At 51.4% G+C, this 24,978-nt stretch overlaps 1 protein-coding gene across 1 annotated transcript; it reads right to left on the bottom strand.

The window, feature by feature from the left end:
* Positions 1-21,205: 21,205 nt before the first annotated feature.
* POU3F1 (POU class 3 homeobox 1) lies at positions 21,206-23,960 on the bottom strand. Its single transcript, XM_048327372.1, has one exon. The coding sequence runs from the start codon at positions 23,939-23,941 to the stop codon at positions 22,826-22,828; it is 1,116 nt and encodes a 371-aa protein (XP_048183329.1). The 5' UTR covers positions 23,942-23,960; the 3' UTR covers positions 21,206-22,825.
* Between the last annotated feature and the right edge of the window lie 1,018 nt (positions 23,961-24,978).

The raw sequence follows: 24,978 nt of genomic DNA, 5'->3' as shown, positions 1-24,978 counted from the left end.
GAGCCTGGGCACAGGATACCATCCCTGTTCATGCTGCCACATTTGGACACAGCCACCCATTTCCCTCCAAACAAAATGTTCCTCTCCAAATTCCATTACAGAAGGTTTCAAGTAAATAAATACCTGCTGCTGCTTCTGTTGGGAGATGCCAGGCATCAAGAGTGGACCCAGGGCTGGGCAAGGTGAAAGCAGCAAATAATTGCTTTGCCATCTCCCAGTTCTGTACCTGAAGCCGTTAGTGCCTTGAGAGAACCCAGGTGAGCAGCATTGCTTTAAGCAGTCAGGAGCCCATTATTTAGTGAGAACCTATTCCCAGGATGTCCCTGGCTTGGCAGACCTAAAGACTGCAATAGTGAATTAGTGCATATAGATCATCATTTACTGAAATGCAAGCCCTGATGCACCTTTCTAGGGAAGCACTAATTTATTATGCATTGTTATTAGCTGCAGCAGGGCCTTCATTAGAGCTAGAGTTAAGGTCTGTTTTGGCTGCCTCATCAGCATCAGTGAACAGCGTCCCTGCGAGGTTTGATACAATTTAATTAACCTAATTAAAAGCTCTGATTGCAGAGATGATTGGGGTAGAGCCAGCAGCAACTGCATATTTATAACGAGCTAGAAGGTGTGGGACCGGAGCCAAATGATATGCATCTCTAATGAGCTGGTGCTATTGAAGTGTGGATTTGGAATGCTAACATTTATTTTTGGCAACAATGGCCAGTTTATCTTCATGATAGAAACGATCACAGATTGATTGGATGTAGCAGGGAGCTCAGCACTGTGCTCCCTGGCTTTCTCCAGACCACTGGCAGGCCCACACAAGCACCCACAGCTTACTTGCTTGCCACTGATCTCCCCCCAACACTGCCAATGCCTTCCCCTGTGGGCACAGCACCCACAGCTCGCTCTTCACACACAGCCCTGCGGGGAACACAGCATGGACAGCGTGCACCAGCCCCACACATGCACTGGCAGTCCCAGATAAGCCCTGAAAGATGCCAGCAAGTTTTCCCATCCCCAGCCACCACTTCCTTCAGCCTTTCCACGCCACCTTCACTCTCTCCCAGACCTCCTGCCTCACAGCCAGGCTTGGCTCCTGGTGCAGGTAACTCACCTCCATTACTTCTCCAGGTATCAAATACTTAATGCCCTGATATGCTGGGCAACAGGCACAAGTGCCCAGATAATATAAAGCAGCCTGGAGCAGCGATTGGCCCATGCCCCAGCACTGGGGCTTCAGGGCTGCTGCTGCCTGGGCTGGTGAGCACCAACACCTGCCCCTGGCTTACCCACTGCAGCCAGAGCCTCCTGCCCTCCTGTTTAGTGACAGAGAGGCTGCCAGCCCCTCAGCCCCTCAACCCTCACCAGCTGTGTCAGAACATGGGCGTTCCTGGCAGGCCAGGTCAGGGAACCCCTGTTTCTGGGTCGCAGCAGCTGTCATCTCAGTAGTGCCCCTTCTCTCCACATTTAAAGGCTACATGGTGCTATGGGGAGTTGAGGGTCCAGTGCACCCAGCAGCAGCAGTGGGACGTCCCAGGCATTCTTAGCAGCCAAGGAACAGCAGCAAGTCTGCCGAGCCATTTGGAAAATTTGATCCATGCTAATTATGCTGAAAAAAGCTCTTCTGATAATGAGTATGAAATGGAAGTGTAGATAATACTCATCTCTGAGTGCCATTAATCTTTAAAACTGGAACAATAAGTGAAAACACTGCAGGGCATATGAAGCAAGGTGTGATTCACATCTGCTCCTCCATGGCCGTCTGATTTATTGGCACAAGGCAACTTTCCTGCACTGTTTCAACAGAGCTGCATTACATAACACCATGGACTGCTTTGCTTTGCTTGCCTTTCCAATCAAAGTATCTCCTCAGAGTTTTTAATGATTTCCTGTCCTTTCCTGGGACATCTCAGGAGCACAGGAGACAAGTCCTCCAAAGCCACAACTCTCTCCCAGGTCTTGGCCTCTCCAGAGATGCTTCTTTCCTCCTGGCCATGACACCCACTGTGGCAGCAGGGACACGGTTCTCCAGCCCAGGTGTACTGGTGGGGCAGGGCAGGAGGGGCTCCCAGGGCCCAGGCTGCTCTGTGCAGCAGAGGGGGCTTGAGGGGGGATGGAGACAGGGGGATGGAGGCTCCCTTTTCATCCCTGCTGTGACAGGTGCTTGCAGGTGCACCCCTCAGAAGCACCTGGGGTATCTGTCCTTTCCCTGCACTGCACAGACACTCTGTTACTAAACCAAAGCTCTCCAGGACTTCTGCCGCTCAGATAGATGCATCTATCTTGCTTTTGATGCCTTTTATTTTCAAATAACTCTCTCTGGGACTTACTATCTTTTATTTAAATTGTGGATTTGCTGAAGTGACCTTTCAGCTGACTCTGAGGAGAGATGGGTAGCTCCTTCCCACTGCAGTGCCAGGAAGATGGCCGATCCCTGTGGCTTTGATCAGGTTCAAAGCATCACTTGCCTTTTGGCCATACCCCTCAATAGTGGCTTTGCATGGATTTTTCTCCCGCACTCCTGAAAAGACATCATCAGGGACATTTCCCCTCATTGGCTCTTTAATATTTACAATGACTTTGTAAACAGATAATACATTCCACCTTTTTTTTAGCCTTTTAAAAGCACATGCTCCTTGTGCAGTTGGAGGAAGCAGTGGATGTGTGCCGGCTGCCTTTGAGGGTTGGGAGAACAAACGTCTGGGGGAGATGGAGATTGCTCTGAGCCATGCTCACTGCCTGCCCACAGCTCCTAGCAGTGTCCTGGGGCAGCTGCAGTCCTGGGGTGGCCCTGCCGAGTCCCACGTCTCCTACTGCAGAAGTCCTTAGAACCTTCCTCCCACTACTGACTTAAGCCCAAAGCTGATCATCTTGGTAGCTGGAAGACAATCCAAATGCAAAAAAAATGCTTCTAAAACCTGTCCCATAGATTGCCAAGCATCTTATAAAGCCTGGCCATGGGCTTAAATATATCAAAATCATATGGATGCTTTTTGTCAAAATCATTCTAAACCAGGAAGGCAGCAAGCAGCTCACAACCCAGAAGTGTCGTAGACGCACTCGTGATGGCTTGTCCATAATTTTGTTTATTCCAGTCTGCAAGTCCAGGAGGGACTGTCAGATCCTGTGCTCTGATCGTCTCTATGCTGCCACCCACTGCACTTCACTCAGAGAGCCAAGACCAAGTCCAGCAGCTCCAGCTGGGTTTTGGTCCTGAGCAGGCTGAGCCACATCAGCCTCAGGAAGGAGGGCTCCTGTCAGATGACAGAGGGCTTCCTGATGGCAGAGGAGTGCTGAGGGGAAAGATGCCTCAGTGTTCCCAAGAGCCAAACTGTGATCTCTGGGGCAGAGGAAGGCAAGAATTCTATGGTCCTTGGCATTTTCACTTGGACATAAACTTCTTCCTTGCCTTGGACCTGGTGAGGTGAACATATAAACTACAGACACATGTGAGCAGAGCAGAGCCAGAAATGTCAATGGAGGCTTCAGGGAACCTGCGCTGTACTGCATGTTGGGTGAGCAAGATACAACCTCCTGCCGCAACAAAACACATCAGGCCAAGTGTTCTTTGGAGCAACGATCCTTCTTCACCTGCAGAGATGACAAGACTGGTGTTGAGGCTGAGGCTCAGGGGCTGTCCTCAGGGTGATGCTGGGCTGGGAGGCTGGCCTGAGGTAGTCCCTGAGGTGGGCTAGCCGTGGTGAGGCTGGTGAGGCACACAGCTGTACAGAGGGGCACATTTTTTCAGTCCATGTTGCCCTAACAAACAAATGTCCTGGGATACAGACAATAATGTTTTTATGAGACTCTAAATTCTAAACTCAAATGCTCTTTTAGTGGACTAATAGCCAACTTCATCTCATGCTGAACTTTTGTGGTCCTACAGGGGTAAAAATGGCCCTGGTGAGCACTTACACTGAGCACTTTGTTCTCACAGATTTGTAGAGCAAAGAGAATAATGTATTGAGACTCAACCCGTGCCAGTTTGGCTTCATTTGTCCTTCTGAACTTGCCCTGAGAGATAATGTTTCCTTCTAATCTGCTGCCGTCCACCTACAGCAGGGACCCAGTGAATAATTCTCCTAAACAAGCCTTTATTCTTAAAACTCTGTCTGGCCCTAACCCTTTCTCCCCCTTACAGAGTAATTGTTGTGTTCATTACATGCTAATAGCCTGTGCTGTGTTCCAGCCCACACTGGCTGTGGCCACACAAACAGGACTCAGGCTGCGCTGCTTTCAGATAATGCTGCTCTTTTGGCATTATTTGAAAGAATGTGCCAGGCCTCTGAGCACCAGGCATGCTCACTCCCAACCTGCCCGCCCCAGAGCACAAGCCAGGTGCAGAGGCTTCGCAGAAATCAGCACATCCTCCAAGGAGTGAGGCTTTTCTCTCCACGCATGATAATAAATGACTGTTACCCTCCTATGGGAAGAAAATGCAAGGAAGAGGAAACACGACTTTTAAGTTTCTGGTTAATGAGACAAATATATTCTGTTCTTTTCTGTTCAGGTACCCTTTCACAATGATACTTTAATAAGACTTTGTAAGCTCTACAAATTGCCCTTTATATCAGCAGGACAAGGGAAGCTCCAGGGGATGAGCAATGTATACATTGAATATACAAGGAACCTAGCCTGCTCCTGGAAATCACTCTCTAGAGTTATCTGGAATGGGTGTCCCTCTGAAGACACCCAGGGGAGAGGTATTAGTAACTTCAGTGGTGGCTTCACAGTGCCTTTCAAATGGGACAAAGCTAAGCCGAGGTCAGACCCCATGATCAGGGACTGACAGGCGGCTTTGTTCCTCTAACCCCACTCCTGAGCTTAGGAAACGGCCAAGGGTCACTCTCTGATACCTCCCAGAAGGCTGCAGAGACAAAAGCCTTCAGACTGTACTGGTCTAAACCTTGGAGTTGGCTGATACAGTGTTCCAGTGTGAAGGGGAGGCTGTAGCAACTGTTACTTAGTGCCAAGTGATGGGTTTGTTTCGACTGACACCTGTCTCGCATGTGGGTGTCACATGGCATATGCCAGTGCTCAGGTGTGGGACAGGGAGCAGGGTGAACACCTGCAGGTGCAGGTGAGCTCATATGTGTGCACGTGAGTGTTTAGGAGCACTCATGCACAGGAATGTGTGCTAAATGCAATCTGTGTGGGCCGTTACCAAACTAGTCTATGCATGGCAGGGGGGTTTCTCTCCAGGAAATGTAAGAAAAAGCCCCTTTCACATGCAGGTTCATGAGCGTGTATATGCAAAACCAGGCAAGTATCTGCTGTACACATTCAACCACATTGTGGGGACAAACCCCGTACAGCTCAAAGCAGTAGAAAAACCAAATAGGCACTGACAGAGGTTTGGCTTCTCCAGCCTGCACTCAGGGGTATGCACTGCAGCCCCTACACAGCCCTCCCTGCCCCAAAACCTTCTCCCCGTCCCCATGGCTCAGCCCCTGCCCTGTTCCTAGGGCTCCTGAGCTCACTTAGCCGGAGTGCAGTTGCCCCCCACAGGACAGTGTGTTCTGAGAGCAGGGACTCAGAAAACCTAAGCAGGAACGGCAGTATCCTTTGTGTATCATGAGCCTGGGCTCCTGCCAAATTCCTCTGCACCCACTGCCTCTATTAAATGCGTCAATCATTTCTTGGCAATCCAAGCCCCAGAGAAGAGTTGAGAGGCAATTTCAGGCAGATCAGTTGCTTTCATTAAAAGGTAAAAATACATGCTGAGCAGGAGCTGGGAGCAGGACTGAGCTCTGTCTGCACAGAGAGCAGGGCTGCCAAACCCTCCCTGCTGAGGAAGAATAAGTGGCAGGAAACAACAGACCTTCCCATGGTCACAGGCTCTGTCAGCCTGTGAAATCCCCACAATGGCCACTGTTCAAGGACAGTTGCAGATCCTTGCATGTGGATCTTGGTCTTGTTGGGTGACTGGGAAAGCAGAGGGAGAGCGTCAAGGTGCAGGAGATGCAGCAATGCCCCTGCACAGATATCCTGGTGCAGGTGGGCAGGGGCTGGAGTGATCATCTGGCACCGCACCCCTGGGACAGCAGCCACTTGCCAGAAGGTGCTGCCTGCAGCAGAGCCACCAGCTCCTGCCAGTCAGCACAGGGCTGGAGTGGAACTGGGACCCAGCTCTGGAGCCGAACCCTAGGAAGAAACTGGGGTGTTCAGTTCCCCAGCCTCAAACAGCTGCAGTGGCCAGTGTGCTGGGTGGGAAGGTGCCCTTGCTGCGGGCTGGCACCTGGGCTACTGTGGCAGGGCCAGCAGTGCTGGCACCAGGGAGCAGCATGGCTGTTGGGAATAGAACAGGAAAGTCCAGGTGACTCAAATATTCCTGTCACAGGGCACAGCGGGTCCCAGCTGAGCACAGTGGGAGAGAGGAGGACAAACAGGCAGCGACCCACTGAAGGAGTCTAGGCAGAGAACTGTGGAGCACAAGAGTGGGAATGAGGGGCCACCACCAAAAGTGGTCACGGGGAGTCACTGGAGGAAGGCCAGGAGGGGGCCAGGGCACCAGGTGGTGGTGGGTCCAGAAACGGTGACACGAGGAGCCACACTCTGCCTGGACACCGGTGTCCTGAGAGACTCACCCCCTGTCAGGAGCTGCTCTGCTTGGGCCACTGTGCCTGCTTGGCCGCGTCCACAGGGCTCCTGAGAGTCGCTGCATGCCTGCGCCACTCCCATTCAGGCAGCTCTGTCTCCTCACCTGCTGCTCTGTTCCTTCCCTTTGCCTTTGCCTGTTCACACAGTTGCTTTGATCTGCACTCCAGGGGTTCACTGTTAAAAAGTAATGTTTCATGGATGTTGCTGCCCATGGCTTGAAAAATGGCTTTTTTTCCCGCAGGTGGTGGCTCACACCAGCTCCTGAAGGTCTGTTCTGCTCCAAGTTAAAAAGACAGGCCAAAACCTCTTGGGTTCTTCATGCCTTGGTTTAGGGCAGGATGGGACCTGCTCCTGCCCAGTAGAGCTGTGCTGGAGGGGAAAGCTGGCACCACATCATGGTGCCAGGCCATCTCAGCAGTCTCTGCCAGTCCCCAGAGCAGCCCTGTCCTCCTGCCTGGGCCCCACCAGCCCCACCTGCTCCACCAGGGCTCACCTCCACTGCCTCCTCTGCATTGGTGTGGACAGGCCTGTGGGCTTATTCCCCTGAGATTAGCAGAAGGGCCAGTGCCAGGTGGAGTGTGCTGTGCCCTCCATGCTCTCTTGAAGTGGCTTTCTCCCCAAGTTTCTCTACACCCAGGTGCCAGCAGCCAGCAGAAAGCACTGTTTCTCTGAGCTGGTGACAGAGAGGTGTGAACAGCAGTGATTCCCCTAGCACCACGAGCACCCTTGTCTCCCCTCACAGACAGCCTTGCCCAGGTTTTGCTTGTGGTGCCAGGGGCTGGCAGGGGTCCTGTCCCATCTCTCTGGCCTCTCTCTGTCTGGGAGGCTGCTCAATGCACTGCCTTGGCCAGACGCTGAGCCGAAGGCATGTTCGCAGCCTGTGGCGAGCACAGCCTGGGAACGGTACTCTCTTCTGTCCTGCTGGGTGTTTTGGGAGGGAAGGGATGCAGCGCCCGGGGCAGCAGGGTGGGTGCAGCAGGAAGTTGGACTTGCCAAGCTGGGTGTGTAGCATGTGGGGATGCTTGTCTGGGCTCCCAAAGCATTTTCCAAACACTTTAATTATAGTGATTTATATGGCAAAAGTGTGGGGGCGAGAGCTTGGGAAAGGCATTAGCAGGTTTGTTCTGAGGGCTCTAATCAGAGGTAGGCGATGGGGAGAGGGAGGGTACAGCACCGGGGCTGTACCTTGAACTGCAACGTCAGGACAGGTTTGAAGGATGCAAAACTTCCCAGCTGTGCCAGGGATGTGCTGAGGGCATCCCTGAGGCCTTAGTACTCCTCTGGGAACAGCCCTGGCATCAGGACTACCACCAGATGTCCTGTGCCTGTCCCTGGCGCTGCTCCTGAGCCCAGGTCTGTGGTACTGGGTCTTCTTGCCCCACCAGGCTCAGACCAGCTCTCACCAGCCCCAGCCCCACACAGCTCCAGCACCACCTGTGCATCACCTGTGGAGGCAGAGCAGGTAGATGAGGCCACATGTGAACATGGCATACAGATGTCTTCACTGCAGTCACCAGCAAGTGATCACCAACTCAACAGCAACTCACTGTTCTTGTTTGTGTTATCTTGAAAATTAATAACCTTGTCTGGTTTTGTTTTGCAAAACATTGTTCTCAAATCCCCAGCACGTCACACAGAAGCACAGTCCCATGCGCGCACACAGTTTCCTGCAGCCCCAGCAGATGAAGAGCTGCCTGTCTCTGCACAGAGACAGAAGCTCCTCAAGCCCAGGAGCTCAGCAGTCCGGGGAACACTACAGGGCATCTGTGCTTGGTCCGAAATCTCAGCCCCTTCCAAGCCTGGCTTTCTCCGAGGAGACTGTCACTCCTACACAGTCCTAATTGCACCAGGGGAAGTGAGAGAAATACTGGGCTGCTCTCATGGCTGGTGGCACCAGGCTGGCCACAGGCACAGCATGGGGCTGCTGAGCTGAGCCATGGTAATCAGTGGTGTGGGGATGTGAGTGGCACTGCAGCGGTGGCTCTGACCCCTCTGAGCCACCACGGGATGCAGCCCTGGCAGCGTGGCCACAGCACATGTCACCACAGCTGCAGTCCTACTTTTTGGCCTGTTTTTTGATAAATAACCTTTTCCTGTCCTTTTTGACAGTGATGTTTATTGATGTCTGACATCCCTCACAGCCAGGTCTGGCCTCAGAGAGCTGTGGTGCCCTGCACACCCCATGGCCATAGTGCAGGGGGAGAGTGGCAGAGGCAGCTCTGCTTCTTTAACATGCCCACAGCCTCCCAAAAACATTTGCTTCCAGACATGTCAGGGTGCGTGCTGGCTGAGTCTCCTGGTGGGAACACTGAGCTGAGGACAGAGTGAAAACAGTGTTTTAAATAACCGTACCTTGGCTTCCTCGGGGGCTGCTCCTGTCAGGGAGTGCTGGGCAGCCCCACCTTGGCTCCTGCTGCGGGTCCCCTCTCCCAGGAACCCCAATGGCAGAGGGTTCACCAGGGCCTCACACCCCAACTCCTGCCCAGGGCACACAAACCTCTCTGCACTACCTGGGGATAATTTGCTGATACAGGGATAAGCAATCACTGCTCTACCCATAGGTTCATGTTATCACTTAATTGAATCCAATTGATTGAGAAGCTAAAAGCAGCCTTGGCTTACAGTACTGCAGATGGTGCCTGGGAGCAGGGCAGCATCCTGAACCCTTAAAAGCATTGGCATCAAGGGCAGACACAGACTTGCTCTCCTAAAGTGTCTCATACTTTATGATGATCAGTAACCAGCAGCAGGGCAGTTCCAGGGGATATTATTTATCACACTTCAAGTCTGCACAACCAGCCTCTTATTCTTGCCCTTCTGCCCTCAGTGGGCAGACTCTGCTCCCACAGAGATTTCAGGGGAAGGAAGTGTGCATCTGCAGGGCGATGTGGGGGCAGCCTGGCTCTTAAGTGGTCTAACCACGAGCCCACACTGCTGGGAATGGAGCCCAGAAGACCTGCTGCCCAAACACAAGCTTCTGTGTATGAGCAGCTGCATGCAGGGCTGCTTGTGATCCTGCATCCCCCAAGCAGTGCTAGAGATGGAAGGACCCAGGAGCAGCCCTGTCACAGCTGTCCCCTATGAGGGAAGTGGGACAGGCACTGAGGTCCCTCCAGATGCAGGAAAAAACAGGGAGGGAAGCAATGGGCAGCTCCACCTTTGCCCATGCCTGAGCTGAGAGCAGGCAGGGGAGTCAGCTGAAAAGTCCCTGGATGCAGCTGGCACACTGCCTGAGGCTACTGGGGCATCTCCACACCAGATAACAGCGCGAGCTCCACAAACTGCTTTTCTGCTGTGATCCTGACCATGGGATATTACAGGGGTCAGGGATCTCTCCTGGGACTCTGTTTACAATGCTCCTGCCCAGACATTCTCAGCCTTGGCTCACCTTGCACTGATCTTTCTGATTTGATTGAATTTTCCAAAAATTCAAGACTGGCATTCCTGCAAAAGGCAGTGCATACTTTATTAACTATGCTGCTTTCTTGTCCACTAATTAAAATCAAATTATATCTGATGCACACAGCATACTTTGCAGTGAAAGAAACCTGCTTTCCCAGTCTGCTCTCTGAAGCAATTTATTTAGCCCGCTGAGCTGCAAAAAGTGCAGCCCTGCAAAGACCCCAGGGATGCTGAGGACCCAGCTGGCTGGAAATTCTCCTGGGCTCAACTTTTTGGTTTCATTCCAGGCTAGGGCCAGGGTTGCCCATGGCTGAGGGGAAGAGCAAGGAAAAAGTGATCCCAAGGGAACTGAGCCCAGCTGATAGCACACAACGAGGCTGTGTTGGTTTTACACAGCCTGGTTTTAGTGGGCAGGAGAAAAGCTGCTCGAAACTTCTATGTCCGGCACAGAGCCAATCGCTGAAGGCTCTGACAATGGGCAGGTTACTAGCCTAATTAGACAAGTTGGTAACGCCTCTGTGATGACATATTTAAGAAAGGAAAAACCACGGGAAACTCTTTCTTCTTCCGAGGGGGGGTGAGGCAGCCGCTGGGACCCATCCCGGTGGGGGGCCACCAGGGCCCATCCTGGCGGGGGCCGGTGGAGGCCTTCCTGAGGCCAGGACTGCGAGGCCAGAGCCCTCCTGAGGCCAGGACCACACAGCCAAAGCCCTCCCGAGGCCAGGACTTCACGGCCAGGGCCCTCCCAAGGCCGGAGCCGCCCGTGCAGTGCCAGCAGGGACCACATGGTCAGCAGTGAGAGACATGGCAAGCAATTCCCCGATGCGGAGCCTGGACGAGATCAACCTCTCAACTACAATTTACAGATGCCAACTTTCTTCCAAGTCAGAGGAAAAACAAAAGTGAGGACATGTGAGGAAAACCAACATGGCGGCACCGAGGTCAATGAAAAAAAAAAGGAGAGGGAGGAGGTGCTCCAAGCACCAGAGCTGAGATTCTCCTGTGAGCCATGGTGAGGACTATAATACAACAAACTGTTTCCCTGTAATTCATGAGGTGCATGGGGAGGTGCAGAGATCCACGTGCAGCCTGTGAAGAAGAGTACTCATGCTGGAGTGCGTGGGTGCTGAGAAGCTGTAATCTAGTGAGGAACTTGAACAGAGAGAGATGACCCTTGCTTTTAGAGATAGAGGGAGAGAGCCTTCGCTTCCAAACTGGAACAGCTCATCCTTAAAAGATTAAACCCCATGAACTAAAATGACCCACGCTAGGCAGTTGTGGGAAGACTGCTTGGCCTGTGGAAAGGACTCACATTGCAGCAGGTTTGGGCGGGACTGCTGCTTGTGGAAGTTAAAATCATGATAGAAAAGTTCACAGAGAACTATCTCCCATGGGAAGGATCCCACAACACAGCAGAAGAAACTCTTTTTCTTAAGCATACTGAAGAAAGGTTTTTAAGAAGTGAAATACTGACCAAACCCCCATGTTTTGTTTCCATGTGCAGTTGGTAGAAAGAGGGAGGGACTGGGAAAGAAAGTGTTCTGAAAGTTCGATTTGGTTCTCATTTTAATTTTAATTTTAATTCTGTTAATAATAAATCTTCTTTATAAGGTTTAAGTTTTAAACCTGTTTTGCCTTAAAGTGTTTTGGGTTTTTTTTTCAATAATCCTTATCTCAACTCATGAAAATGAAGTTTTAATTTCCCCTCCTCTGCTTAGCTATAGCAGAGGAAAATAAGTAAATGGGGGTTTTTTGTGAGTGCCTGGCACTTAGCTAGCATCAAACCCTGACAGAGGCTCATGGGAAGGTGAGCAGCAGCAGTCACCCTTGCCCTGGGCTCCATTTTGGGTCCATCTGTCTCCTCTGCCATAGGCTTGGGCACCAGCACATGACACCAGCATGTTTGTCTGCCTGGGGAACAGAAGAGGATGAGTTTCCTCAGAGTGATCCAGTCCCTGCATGAGGGCACAGTGTGAAGGACACGGAGAGCACAAGCCCAGAGCAGCCCCCTCACGGGAGGGTCTCAGCAGGCACTGCCAGCCCTCCAGCAGCACTGCAGGATGCACCCACAAATGTCTCAGACCCTCTAGCTCAGGCAGGGTCTGGACAGACCCTGTCCCTCTGCCCAGCAGCACTGGCAGATCCTTTTGCCCACAATGCACTAAAATGCAGGTACTGGGTCCTCAGAAAACAGCATAAGGCTCAACATGGAGCAAGTCACATAGTAAAGAGGCTCAGGACAGATGGGCCAGCCCCTGCCCTGTGTCTCCTCAGTGAAGCCACTACTCTCAGATTTTTTTCCTTAGGGAAAGGGTAGAGTTTCTGCAAAAAGACAAGACTTCCTCTGTGGCCCTTGTGCTGGTGCTGGCAGGAGCCATGTTTGGAGTAATACATCATCAATGGAAGGTATCTAATGATGCATTGCCCTAATACATCACCATAGCAACAGTGCTCTAATGATGTATTATTCTAATGTGTTACCCAAGTGCCCATTCCTCCGGATGATGTATGGTTAGGATGGCTGTGCTCCGCCAAGCCCAGATGCAGCAAAGCTCTCCTGACTGCCAAGCACCTCTGGGAGTGCTGTCTGCCACTTCATGGGATGCACTGGCTACTTGCTCCCACCTTTGTGGGCATCCTCAGGCAGAGGTGCTACCTTGCCACCCAAGGGTGGGGGAGCTCCCAAACTTGGCGTACATCACAGTTCTCTGGCAAACACACATTTGGGCAACTACCACAACTGTCATCCCTTTCCTTCCCTCCCCACAGCCAAGCTACAGTGTCACTTGTGGAGCTCTGAAAGACAATTTTAAAAGCATTCCTTCCCTGGCATTTGGAAAATCCAGAAGGGGAAGTGACAGGCTGGTTTGTGCATTTCTCCAGCCCCCCTCTAAGGTATTAAGGCCACACAGTGCCCTGGGTTTGCTCATTAACAATGAAAATACCAGCTGGAATTCTCCTGCTGCCTGTGACAGGGACAGCATTGTTTTCAATTCACACTATCTTTTTGACCGTTCAAATGCCATTAATTCAGTCACCCCAATGCGTAGGACAGTTATCTGAAATGTTTTCCCAAACAGCTTAGTGACTATAGAGCAACAATTCATGGAATTGCTTGGGGACATCTGTGCAAAGAAACGCTCAGTAAAGAGCTCGTGGCCAGCTGAATGCTCCCTGTGTGGACTTCAGATTCCAGAGAGGAGCAGGGAAGCTGGCAGATAGAAAGACTGCATGAATGGCAGGAGAAATTTCATCTATGCAAATCCATGCCAAGCTCTCAGTGCAGCTGCTGTCAGTGGGGAGCTCTGCCCCTCTGGACTGACATGGAAGAAGATTTTATTGCGCACTGAGACGCTCTCTCTGCCAGACCAGCAGCCACTCACTGCACAGGGACTGCAGCCTCTGGTGTCCTCCATGGCCACAAACATCCAGGTGAATCCTCCATAGCAAAAGCAAGGTCCAGTACAGGTTCTGTGGGATGACACTCACTGTCCCTGTGCTCTAAGATTCCCAGGTCTTAGAAGCCCCTAGAGTGGAAGCTAGCTACCACCTTGAAGCTAATGGCACCCATGGCTTATTCCTTCATGGAGGAGCAGCAGCACTGCCTGTATCAATACAAGTTCTGGCACAGGCTGCTCAGTGCAGCAGTGGAGTCACCATCCCTGAAGGCTGTGGGGGCAATGCAGCTGGTGTTCTGCTGGCTCATGCTTCCCCCACCACAGCCCTGTCACTGGGGTCAGCAGACATGCCTGGGAAACCACATATCATTCAGGTCACTGTGAAATACCCACAGCTGATGGGACAAGGTGCTTCAGAGACCCAAACTGGTGACACCCCAGAGGGAGACTGCCTGGTACAGACCAGAACCCCAGTCTGGCCAGTGCAGAGCTTGAGATGTCAAGCCTGCTCAGTCTCCCCAGGGCTGTGTCAGACTGTCCCTCAGCTGTGGGCAGGCACAGCACAGCCCTCGCTGTAAGAGGGATGCAAGAGGCCTCCCCTCCCTGGACTGCCTCTGCAAGGCTCCCGTGCTGCACCTGGCAGATTCCAATCATCTCTCAATTTCAGCAGTGGCAAATTACAGGATCCTCAGCAGAAAAAAAGCGAAACAGAGTGACCAAAAAAGGAATGATTGTATTACCAATAATGTTTCCAGTAGCTGATGGATGAGGACACCCAAATGATTTTTAAGATTTCAGTAGAAACCCTCCAAATGGCAGCACAAAGGCAAAATGTGTATTAACCTAGGCTCTCCTGAGAAAATCCTCCAGGGATGTGCGCAGCCATGCCAGGCATGCGCCAAATGTGTGCTCAGCATCATGTAGCCCATTTAACAGCAGATGAGACAGGATCTTTTCCTTGTTCCTGCAGAGACAGGAGTGATCCTGAGAGCGTTCCAAGACGGATGAACAGACAGACACACTGCTCAATGGGACTCCTGCCACCCTTTTCCTTCCCAGGGCTCAGTGCAAATGCTTCCTAAACAGCTCTGGAAACAAGCAGCTTTCTGAAAGCTGCCCTTAAAGCCCTCTGCTTTCACTAACATGAAGAGTAGGGAACATCAAGAAAAAAATCACCTCCTAATTCTTTGGGGAACTGAATTTGCAGAACAGGCATCCTGTCTTAAACATACACAAACATTCCCCTCAAAAGGCAGGCACAGCCCTTGCCCTGTGCGTGGCAGGACATACAGCTGATGGTTTTGTGATGCCACATATCCAGCACAGTCTTGGAAATGCCATTGTGCTGGAAACATATTAGACAACATTGTCATGTATTGAAAATTGGCAAATCTCCAGGCTGGAGTTTCAAGGGATAATTTGTAGATTGAATGTTAATAAATATTATTGTTGTTATCTTGCAAGGCTGTGGTGACTTCACTCTGCTGCCCATTGCACATCTTGATTTTTACGTTTTTTACCCCCATAACAAGCAGCATAGGCAATTCCAGCACAGCTGGTAAGTCAGGAAGCCAGGTGAAGACACATGGGAAAAGGTGATTCTTTCTGTGCCTATGTCACTGCCTCCCCGAACTCTGCTGCTTCAAACACTTGCTGACACAGGATCGTTGTTTTACTTGAGTCCTGTCTGTCCTTCTTCCTGCAAACTTACCCAGCCTCAGTAGCGCTGGCCCAGCCATGGCACATGGAAGTTAGGAGCAGGCATCAAGGGGATCCTCAACAGCATAAATCTTCTTTTAGCTCCATGGGGCAAGAGGTATGGAAGAGAAATACTGTCATTTCTTCAGCTCTGCACTGCCCTCAGAGCTGTGATGTGGCTTTGCTCTCAGGAGCTTTTTTGTGCAAAACATCAGAGCAGCACCTCACCTAAACACACCTGCAGCGGGTGCTCCAGTGGCACTCCCCTGGGAGTGCCCCCCTACATCTCCTGGGGGACCCTGCCCTCCCCATGGGCTGGCTAGCCCCAGGGGCCATTCACAACGCACTGCAGCCCACCATGATTTATGTGGCACTTGTACAATTGATGCGCTTTGTGCCTGGGGACAGTTAAATGGTAGCTCTGTCATTAGTTTAAGCAGAGGTTAAAGGTGATCAATAACAAGGGTTTCATGCCCAATTGATCACCTCTCACTATTTATTTCTGCCTTTTGCTTTCCATTCCATGGTGCTTTTAGAAATAGTAATTAAAGACATAACAAGTGTTCCACTAGGACGAATATCAAACACTCCAGATATTGATTAAATTCTCTCCCTCTTAATGACGTTGACCTGCACCTGTCCCCAGCACCAGCAAGGCTGGGCCAGCCTGCAAGGTTGCTCCCAGCAGCCAGGGTTGGGGAAGCGAGAGCCCTCCTGGCAGCAGAGCCAGCCCTGCCCTGGGCAGATGGAGAACTGCACAGTGTTCTGGGACAGGCAATATTTAGCTGTCAGGTCCAAGTCACTCTCTGAGCCTCACTACTTGGCCCATCCTGTGAGCCTGTCGCACAGACCTGGACTGAGTGAGAGGAGCACCATGGGGGGAGTACAAGGGAAGCAAGATGTCAGGTCACGTTTGACAACACTTTTCATCCCTTTGCTCCCAAATGCTTTGACACCTCAGCCCATGTCATGGCATGGAAAAAACATGATGAAAACTGTCCTGAACACTGAGTATTCTCAAGCTCCTGGCACTCTGCAGAGGACACAAAGGCATAAGGGACATGGACCTTAATCCTGAAGAAGAGAAATTCAGAGTTGCACCCTAACCCCCACCTGGCAGGAATGAGGGCAGGGGACAATGTCCAACACCACGGCATGTCATTGCTCCTCCAGACAGCTCTGCCAGATTCATACCACAGGCCATGTGCATAAAAATAACCCCATGCTGCTGCAAGTCAGCCAGGAGCTGAAGACACAACACTCGACTGCACTTGTCAGCATGAGCTGGAGCTCCATGTGGCTCCCAGCTGATGGGGAGTGTTCCAGCAGTAGGTGATGCCCTTCCACAGCACTTATCCTCAATGCCCAAAGCAGCCTATCCTGCTTTTCACAGCCCTGGGCAGCAGGGTTAAGAGCACTTTTCCCAGATCAGGAACATACCCATACCAGTGAGAGTGGGAAGCAGGGCAGCGATGTTTGGTCCCCACAGGACACCTCTGCCCGCACCGCACCACTGAGCCCAGCACACAGGAATGCTCTTCCCACTAGAGCGACTGAAAAATCCCTCTGCATCCCTCACTGTGCGCACAGGCAGCATCTCACACTGCTGCAGCTCTTTTTGCTGAAGTGCCTCAGCAATCCATGTAAATTAAATCTTGCAACTTAATGTCGTATCTTATGATATCACTTCATGAGAAGTAAGAACACTGGGGAAAAAAATCCTAAACATTTCTCATAACCCTTAAGAAAGTGAACAGGGGATCTGGGAGTAAAATTCAGGAGCTCTGATAGCATTTTAGAGGAAAGCCTGCGTTGTAGCACTTCTCCTAATCGCCCTCGTGTACTACGTTTCCCTCATTGCCCGTCCTTCTGTTGGTTTGTCCGTAACCAGGTTAGTCTCAAATGTGACTGAAAAAACCATCTCCAATTTAAAACTAATTATATATTTTAAAAATCCCCAAACATAAAGACATCTAACGCAATAGTCTGACTCTTTATTCTGCAAATGACTGCAAAAGATGCAAATGTGTAAATTCATTTCCTAGAGTTTTGTCTGGCTACAAATTTATGATCCAGCATGATCTCAGTTGCATAGCCTTTAGTGTGATTGAGAGGTACTAATACACAGCGAGTCCAGGTAATAAAAATTACAGAACAGATTTTCTCAAAAAAACCCCCAAAACCCCAAACCAAACAAACCCAGAAAAGTACAGTAAAATTTAAAGATCTCCATTTGCCTATTGGCTCTCTGATACCTTCTACTGATCCCTGACTGCAGAGCTGGTATTTCTATGGAGCATCCAACACCTCTTGTGCATATATATGATATCTGGAAGAAGACTTTTGTGCACTTGTTCATTGATTTACTTTGAAGGACACAGCTGTTAGGGGTGCAGCTCCTGAGACAGAGCTGAGCAGCTTCAGTGAGCCATCCACCTTCCTTAAACATGCTGACAGAATAGCCAGCTTAGAGATATTCTGTGGGAAACACTGTTCTCTGGCTGTGGTAACTGCTAAGAGTTTTGGCCCTAGAGAATCTGGTACAGTGATAGAAAGCAGATTGCCCCTGTGGAGCTGAGAGAAGCCAATGCCCACAAAGAAACAGGTCCTGGATGCTGGTGGTACTACACAAATGCCTTGACCAGGCAGAATGCTCCTGAAGAAAGGTGGGAAAAAGGAAAATAAAGAAATGTCTTTTAAGTTTGGCACGAAAAGCATTCTTCATTGCAGCGAGTGCTCTCAGCAGTTTATGAGCCAGGGAAACAATGTAACCAGAACACCTTTGCAAGGCTTACAAGAAATAACACTCAATTTGCCCAACACCAAAAATAATGTAATATCAAGGAATATGAAATATTCATAAGGTCTGATCTAACATGCACATTATATCATGTGTACAGCATCATGTGCTTTAACACAGCCTTTGCAATCTTGTAATCCCCACACATGGCACAGACACCGGGTTGTGTTAGTTCAAACTGAAACCAGGGGGAACTTCCATTGGCAGAGCTTCCTTCAGTGACAGAGGAAAACACCTGAGGAAGTGCAGTTGGCCATATCTCTACTGCTGTGCCCAGGTGAGAGCTGCGTGTGCAACTACACTTGCAACAAATCACAAGTGGGAGGAATGCTGAATGCCCATAAATCAGCTTGGCAAAGCGCAGTGGCAGTTCCCATGAGAGATTTTAACGAGTTCCTTCTCTGTGTGTTTCCTATATGCGCACATACACACAAAACAGGGATGATGCTGCTCAGAGCCCACATTGTACTTGCTGGTGTAAGCCTACAGAAAGCCTGTTTTTTTGGAGCTGCCCATTTCAGGAAGGTACATTGGTCTTGGTCCTGCTGAGCAGCAATATTACTCTTAATGAGACCAGACACTGTCATCTACGGACATTTAGCACTTTAAAATAAAACTAGAACACCCCCCACACCACCTCCACTTGCTCCTGCCCTTGCTGGGGCTGATCTGCTCTGGAGGACAAGAGGGCAGCAGCCGCTGGCAGTAGACAGAGCCCCCATGGGAGCCACAGCCACTGAGCACCCATCCTCAGCACATGACAAGCAGCAAGCATCAGCTCCAAGTCACCAGCCAGGATGTGCTCATTTCAAACAACCCAACTGTAAGAAAAATATGAGGCAGCTAAGGAGAAGTAAATCCAGAATTGTGGAGTTCTGCCCTGGGGCAGGACCCAAGTCTGCTTCTGGTACCTGTGAAATGATAACTCTGAGCTGTCCTGGGGCTGATCCAGCTCCAAACAACCAACGGTATAATTAGCATAAAATTAAAATATATGCAAACAACATTATCACAGAATTACAAGATTTGCTTAACCCAATGGTACTGAAATCTCTCCTTCTAGGGAAGAGAGCAAGCAGGAGTGGGCAAAATTGGGAACAAGACTATGGCGCTAATGCTGATGCTCTGAATCTTCATGTAAAGAGATTATAGTGTTTCAGCTGCTGCCTTAGCTCATTAGGGGCCAGTTGCATCGCAGCACTGTGCTGGGATCAGGCATGGCTCTGGCTGGGCAGCAGTCAGAAGAGACCAGCTTCAGTGGAAAGCATAAGATGAACATGGCATTACTAATTACGAGTGACTGTGCTTCACTAGGCGAACTGCTGTGCTGTAGTCACTTCTGCAGTTGTTATATAGCAAGCACTCCCTGCTCTTGCAAGTGGCAGCAATAATAGTCTAATACAAGAAATCTGGAAGAAAATGGATACTGGAATACTACGACTTTTCCTAAGCACGCAGGAAAGCTAATTGGCAACTGTTCACCTTTCTACAAGTAAAAGGGAAAAAGTGATACCCTACTGAATGTTGTCTGCCTTACAGAAAACAGCAGTGTCCTAAAATTACCAATAACCAGTTTATAAGATGACAGCATTTGGGTTATCAGTAATTTTAGCAATAGCATTTGGGAAGCACAGCTGCCCTCCCCATGTACCTGGAGCACACGGGCAGTCTCTCTGCCCAGGCAAAGGGTGGCACAGCACAGCTCATGCCCTTCTGTGAGCGTGAGAAGCGCAGAGCCCACACCAGGGCTGCATTTGCCGGGTACCAACTTCGCCATCTGGCCAAAGACTCCTTGGTCACTACCTCAGCTCTCCTCAACAGTCTGAGATGATAAGCCCTGGGTCACCAGCCCCTCTGGACTGTGGGCAAGGCAAGCAGATCATCCCAGTCCCTGGTGATGGATGACACCTGCCCCAAGAATGACAAACACAGCCCGGTGCGACCATAGGACTGACCAGAGCCCGAATGCTCTTTAGAGCATCTGCTGGGGCCAGGCACTGCTCAGCAGCAGAGTGCTCCTGGGTTAGAGCAAGGATTTCCCATCAGCACAGACCTAAACCCCTCTCACACTGGCAGTGCTCCCGTTCCTTATCTACACTTCCTACTTTGTATATTTACTTTGTTGGAGCATTGTTAAATAAGTATTTGTACATCTGCTTTTCTTTAATGTACCAATAGCACAGTCCTACCTTACTCCTGCTTTACTATTGATGTAGTAGTATGAGGTAATGCTTTTACCTTAGTGAGAAACAACCAACAACAACAAAAAAAGTCTCCCTCTAGTAATTGCTATTTAATCCCTGACCAGGAAAACTAACAAGTTATTCTAAGATAGGCAAACCTTTGGGGCATTTGATTTTTAGAACAGCTGAGCACTGCAGCACTGCAGAAATGAGAGATACAAAGAGTATTTTATTTTTGCTGCTCAACAGCATAAAAAGAGCTAATGCAGTGGGGCTGCCAGCACCTTATACAATCTGACACACCAAACAACCCAAGGGTGCTCATCCTCCCCAGCACTCACAGCACATCTCATCCATTAGAAGAACGCAATGTGAAAACTGACCCTTCCCTTCTGAGTATCAATATAAATCCTGTTTGCCATCCAGGTTAGTTCAGAATGAAGAGGTTACTGAAATGTCTCCTACTATAGAAAATCAGCACAATTAAACATTCAATGCAAACAAGTTTGTTTTCTTTAAAAAAAAAAAAAAAAACCCAAACCCGTCTTTTGTTCATTTTTGATTTTGTTTCTTCTGCCCTTAAAGGCTGGCTGTCACACAGAAATTCTGAAGCAAAGGCTCCAGTTACAGCATGACCAAACACTAAAAACAATGGTACATGTGTGGGGAACACATGAGGTAACAGCTAAGGACAGATTCTCAGAGTTGGAAATTAATTTAAATGCTGTCACGATACATTGACTCAAACCCTTGAATCATCATCCTCTTACTTTTTTACTGGAGTGTATCATCTAAGCTACTACATCTGCTTGGCTATTTAGAAATTAGTAAATATTCCGTAAAAACGGCAAAACTTTTCGAATTCAGGATCTCTACAACAGCCCTACCATCCTCTGCTCTTCCATAAAAACCAGTCCCATTACAAAAAAAGGAAACTAATGCTGTAGCAAAAGCTGACAGAACACACACCACACACTAAACCCTTTAAGCGAGATTTCATATTATGCTCTTCATGCCAAGGGAAGTTATTAATACCCTAACCCACAGCATTTACTATCTTGTTTGTATCACAAAGTGAACCACTTCTTTACAGGGTATTTGATGAAATAACTGCTCAAAGTGACTTTATTTTAAAATCTCAAAAATCAGTTTACTAGAATTTTGAATGAGAACTTGATAGTCTTATATTAGCTGATGCAGAATAGCTACATTATAAGAAACATTGAAAATGAAATAAATTATAACATTATCAATGGCAAATGTGACATTGCTTAGACAAGTAATATACACCCCCACCAAAGGCACAAAATGCAAAAAAATCAAACTGCTGCGAAGACAAGAATTTTCAAGTATAAATTTTCAAGAGTAAGTTACATTTGGAATGTTAGAATTTTTTATATATATTAAAAAGAATTATACACAAATTGCAATGCACAATGCAGCGCTTTTGATAAAATAATCCCTTTTAAAGCTTCTATTTTCACAGCACATAATTTGTACTGAGTAAAGTGGGGAAACTATCCAGTGCCAGATGTCCGAGAACATTAGTAAATTCTTTGCCAACTAAAAAGAAAGAATTTGGTTCTTTACTATGAGATTTCAATGAAGTATTTAATCAGTGCAAGACCTCTGTATGGGAACATATTTCAAAAGTTCTCCCAACACACAAAACACCGCAGGAATCCAAGGACCTGCAAAGGCAAACAACCCTCACATGCAACTTTTCTTGGTGCTGCAAGAGAAGGTTTAAAGTAAAGGTGCAGGACCATTCCCCCCAAGAAATGAGAATGAAAACCCTGTACTTTCAGCCTTTCTTGGCATAACCACAAAATATTCGGGCATGAAACCACGAAAAGGAAAGCTGGTGACATCAGAAAACCCGAGAGCGTGGTTTGAGTAGAAGGAATCTACTTAGCAACACCAGTGTGCACGTATTACCGCTGCGATATGTGGGAGAAAAGTTACGTGCGGGCTGTTTTCTGCTCACACTGCGGAGAGTTACGCTCGGATCGGTAAAACACTGCAGAAGGTGCGGGGACACGGCAGGGCACAAGAGCACCGGGCGGGCAAATCCCGCCGAGCACCGCTGGTGCGAACCGCACCGCACCGCCCGCGCCCGGGATGGGGCTCCTCGGGGGGGCTCGGCGGCCGCCGCAGGGGAGCTCGGCGGGGCCCCGCCAAGGCAGCGGCGCCGCCACCGGCCCCGACGGCCAGCCTCCCCCGGCAGCACCGCTCCCGGCCGGGCGCTGAGCCTGCAAAGACGACACGAGACCGGTTCCTGGGTAAATGGTTTATGTAAGTAATAAAATATTTACTATAACATAAATAGAAACGTACCCTCGCAGTCTACATTGGTTTTGCAATAGAGATACAAACAAAAACCGAAACCCAAGGGAATGGACCGGACTGAACCCACCAACGGGAGGGTGCGAGCTCCGCGCACGGTTAGAAATAAATAGAGACGGGCCGGGAAATGGTTTGGAAGTGTCCCCCCGGGCGGGCCGGGCAGAGCGGGAGGGGCCGAGCCGGGGACGCCGCCGCCCCCCGGCTGCGCGAGGAAGGGAATAAATTAGAGATCGCAAACCTTTGGCTACTGCTGCGGCGGCCGCTGCGGCTCCGGCGGGCGAATAAATAGAGCGCGGGGCGCGGAGCGGGCGGCCGGGCCAGTCTGAGAATAAATTAAAGCGCGTCCCCCGCTGCCCGCGCCCGCTGCGCCGCCGTCGGGGCCGCGGGGGGCCGGGCAGTCACTGCACGGCGCCGGGCAGCGCGTGGTGCAACGGCGACGTGTCCGCCTGTGCGTAAACGTCCTCCATGGGGGGATGCGGGACCCCGGCCGGCGTCATCCGCTTCTCCTTCTGCCGCCGGTTGCAGAACCAGACCCGCACCACCTCTTTCTCCAGCTGCAGGGAGTCCGCCAGGGAGGTGATCTCGTGCGCCGAGGGCTTGGGGCACTTGAGGAAGTGGTTCTCCAGGGCGCCCTTGACGCCCACCTCGATGGACGTCCGCTTCTTGCGCTTCCGGCCCTGTGCCGCAATCTTGTCCAGGTTGGTGGGGCTGCCCGTGCTGGAGTCCGTCTCCTCCAGCCACTTGTTGAGCAGCGGCTTCAGCTTGCACATGTTCTTGAAGCTCAGCTGCAGCGCCTCGAACCGGCAGATCGTGGTTTGCGAGAAGACGTTGCCGTAGAGAGTGCCCAGCGCCAGCCCCACATCGGCCTGCGTGAAGCCCAGCTTGATGCGCCGCTGCTTGAACTGCTTGGCGAATTGCTCTAGGTCGTCGGAGCTGGGCGCGTCCTCGTCCGACGGCTCGGGAGGCCCCAGCGGCGGCGGCGAGGCCGCCAGCTCGTGGCCGCCCGCCTCCTCGGCGCCCAGCGGGTCGCGTAACCCGTGGTGCAGCGCTGGCGCCGGCGGGCCCAGCATTCCGTTGAGGCCCGCATAGGGTTGCGCATAGAGCAGCGGCTGCCCCGACGGCGGTGACATGGGCGGCAGGTGGTGCGCACCGCCCTGCGCCCAGCCACCCGCCGCGCTGCCCGCCGCCGGCTGGTGCACCAGGTGCGGGCGGTGGTGGAAAGCGGCGGCGGACAGGTCCTCGCGGGGCCCCGGCGGGCCACCCTTGGCGTGCTCGGCGGGCGGAAGGTGCGCGCCCCCACCACCCCCACCGCTGCCCCAGTCCGTGCCGGCGCTGGGCAGCCACTGGTGGTGCGCCAGCCCGACGGCGTGCCCGGCGGCGGGGGCCAGTCCCTGCAGGTACTCGTGGTGCATCATCTTCTGCACTTCGCGGTACGTGGTGCCCTGGTGCAGCCGGTCCCCGTCGGGGTGCATGAGCGCGGCGGAGCGCGGCAAGTATTGCGCGGCGGCGGCCATCGCGTGTGCGCCGCGCCGTGTGCGCCGCGCTTTAGAGCCGCGCGCCGGGGCGCGGGGCCGCCGCGCGCCGGCCCCGCCCCCGCGCCCCATTGGCCCGCCCGCTGCCGCGGGTGGCCCGCGCCGCTCCGCCATAGGGCGCCGCCGGCGGGGGGCACCGCCCCGCGCTCCCCGTCGCCATTGGCCGGCGGCGGGCGGCCGCTGCCGACGGGATTGGCCGGCGGAGGCGCTCGGCGGGGCAGCCCGCGGCGGAGCGGCCGCCGATTGGAGGAGGGCGGTTCATTCATGCCGAGCTGCCCCCGGCCACATGGGCCGGGCGCGGGGGCGGCTCGGCCCCTCTGCCCGTTGGGTTTTGGCTGCTGTAAGGCAGGTGGGGCACGTTGGCTCCTGCAGCTGGTGTGCGGAGGTGGCCAGTTAGTCCTTAGCCACTGGACTGCGTGGTAATCAAGACCAACCTGGGACATTAAAAATGACCTTTATGGTAAACTTGGACCCTGCAAAGGGGGGACCTCCTTCCTAAGCACTCCACAGTTTAGAGCACCAAGGGCCAAAAAATGAGGATCTGAGATTGTTCGGGCGTCATGGGAAGTGTGGGTCTTGGATGCTGCCTCAGAGGCAAGTCTCTGAGCCGGTTTGAGGGTTGGCACAGGATAAAGGGTGGAGGAATTTGTGGGAAAAGACAAGGACAACAAGAAACAGACATGTCTGGCAATGCTGGGAGAGGGGCAAGGGATGTCTTAATTAAGCCAGCTCCAGACTTCATCTGGGGCTTGAGGCCCAAAGTGAATCAGGGTGGGCACCAGGAAATTAATCACTTCTAAAAATTAATCTTTGTCTCTGTGCTCCATTTGTAAAATGGGAGCAGAGACAGTGACCTTTGCCAAGGGCTTGGGTGAACAATGAACCGTCGGATCAATATGTGTACGAGTACAACATGTCAATGGCCACACACAGATCTCCTCATCTGGGCAGGGTGGCTCGCTGCTGTTAAGGACATTAACTGCAGCCTCCTGAAAGGCTTTTCGTGAGGTGGCCCACAT

Source organism: Corvus hawaiiensis, chromosome 23, assembly GCF_020740725.1.
Source record: "Corvus hawaiiensis isolate bCorHaw1 chromosome 23, bCorHaw1.pri.cur, whole genome shotgun sequence".
Classification (NCBI taxonomy): Eukaryota; Metazoa; Chordata; class Aves; order Passeriformes; family Corvidae; genus Corvus; species Corvus hawaiiensis.
This window is presented reverse-complemented; position numbering and strand designations above follow the sequence as displayed.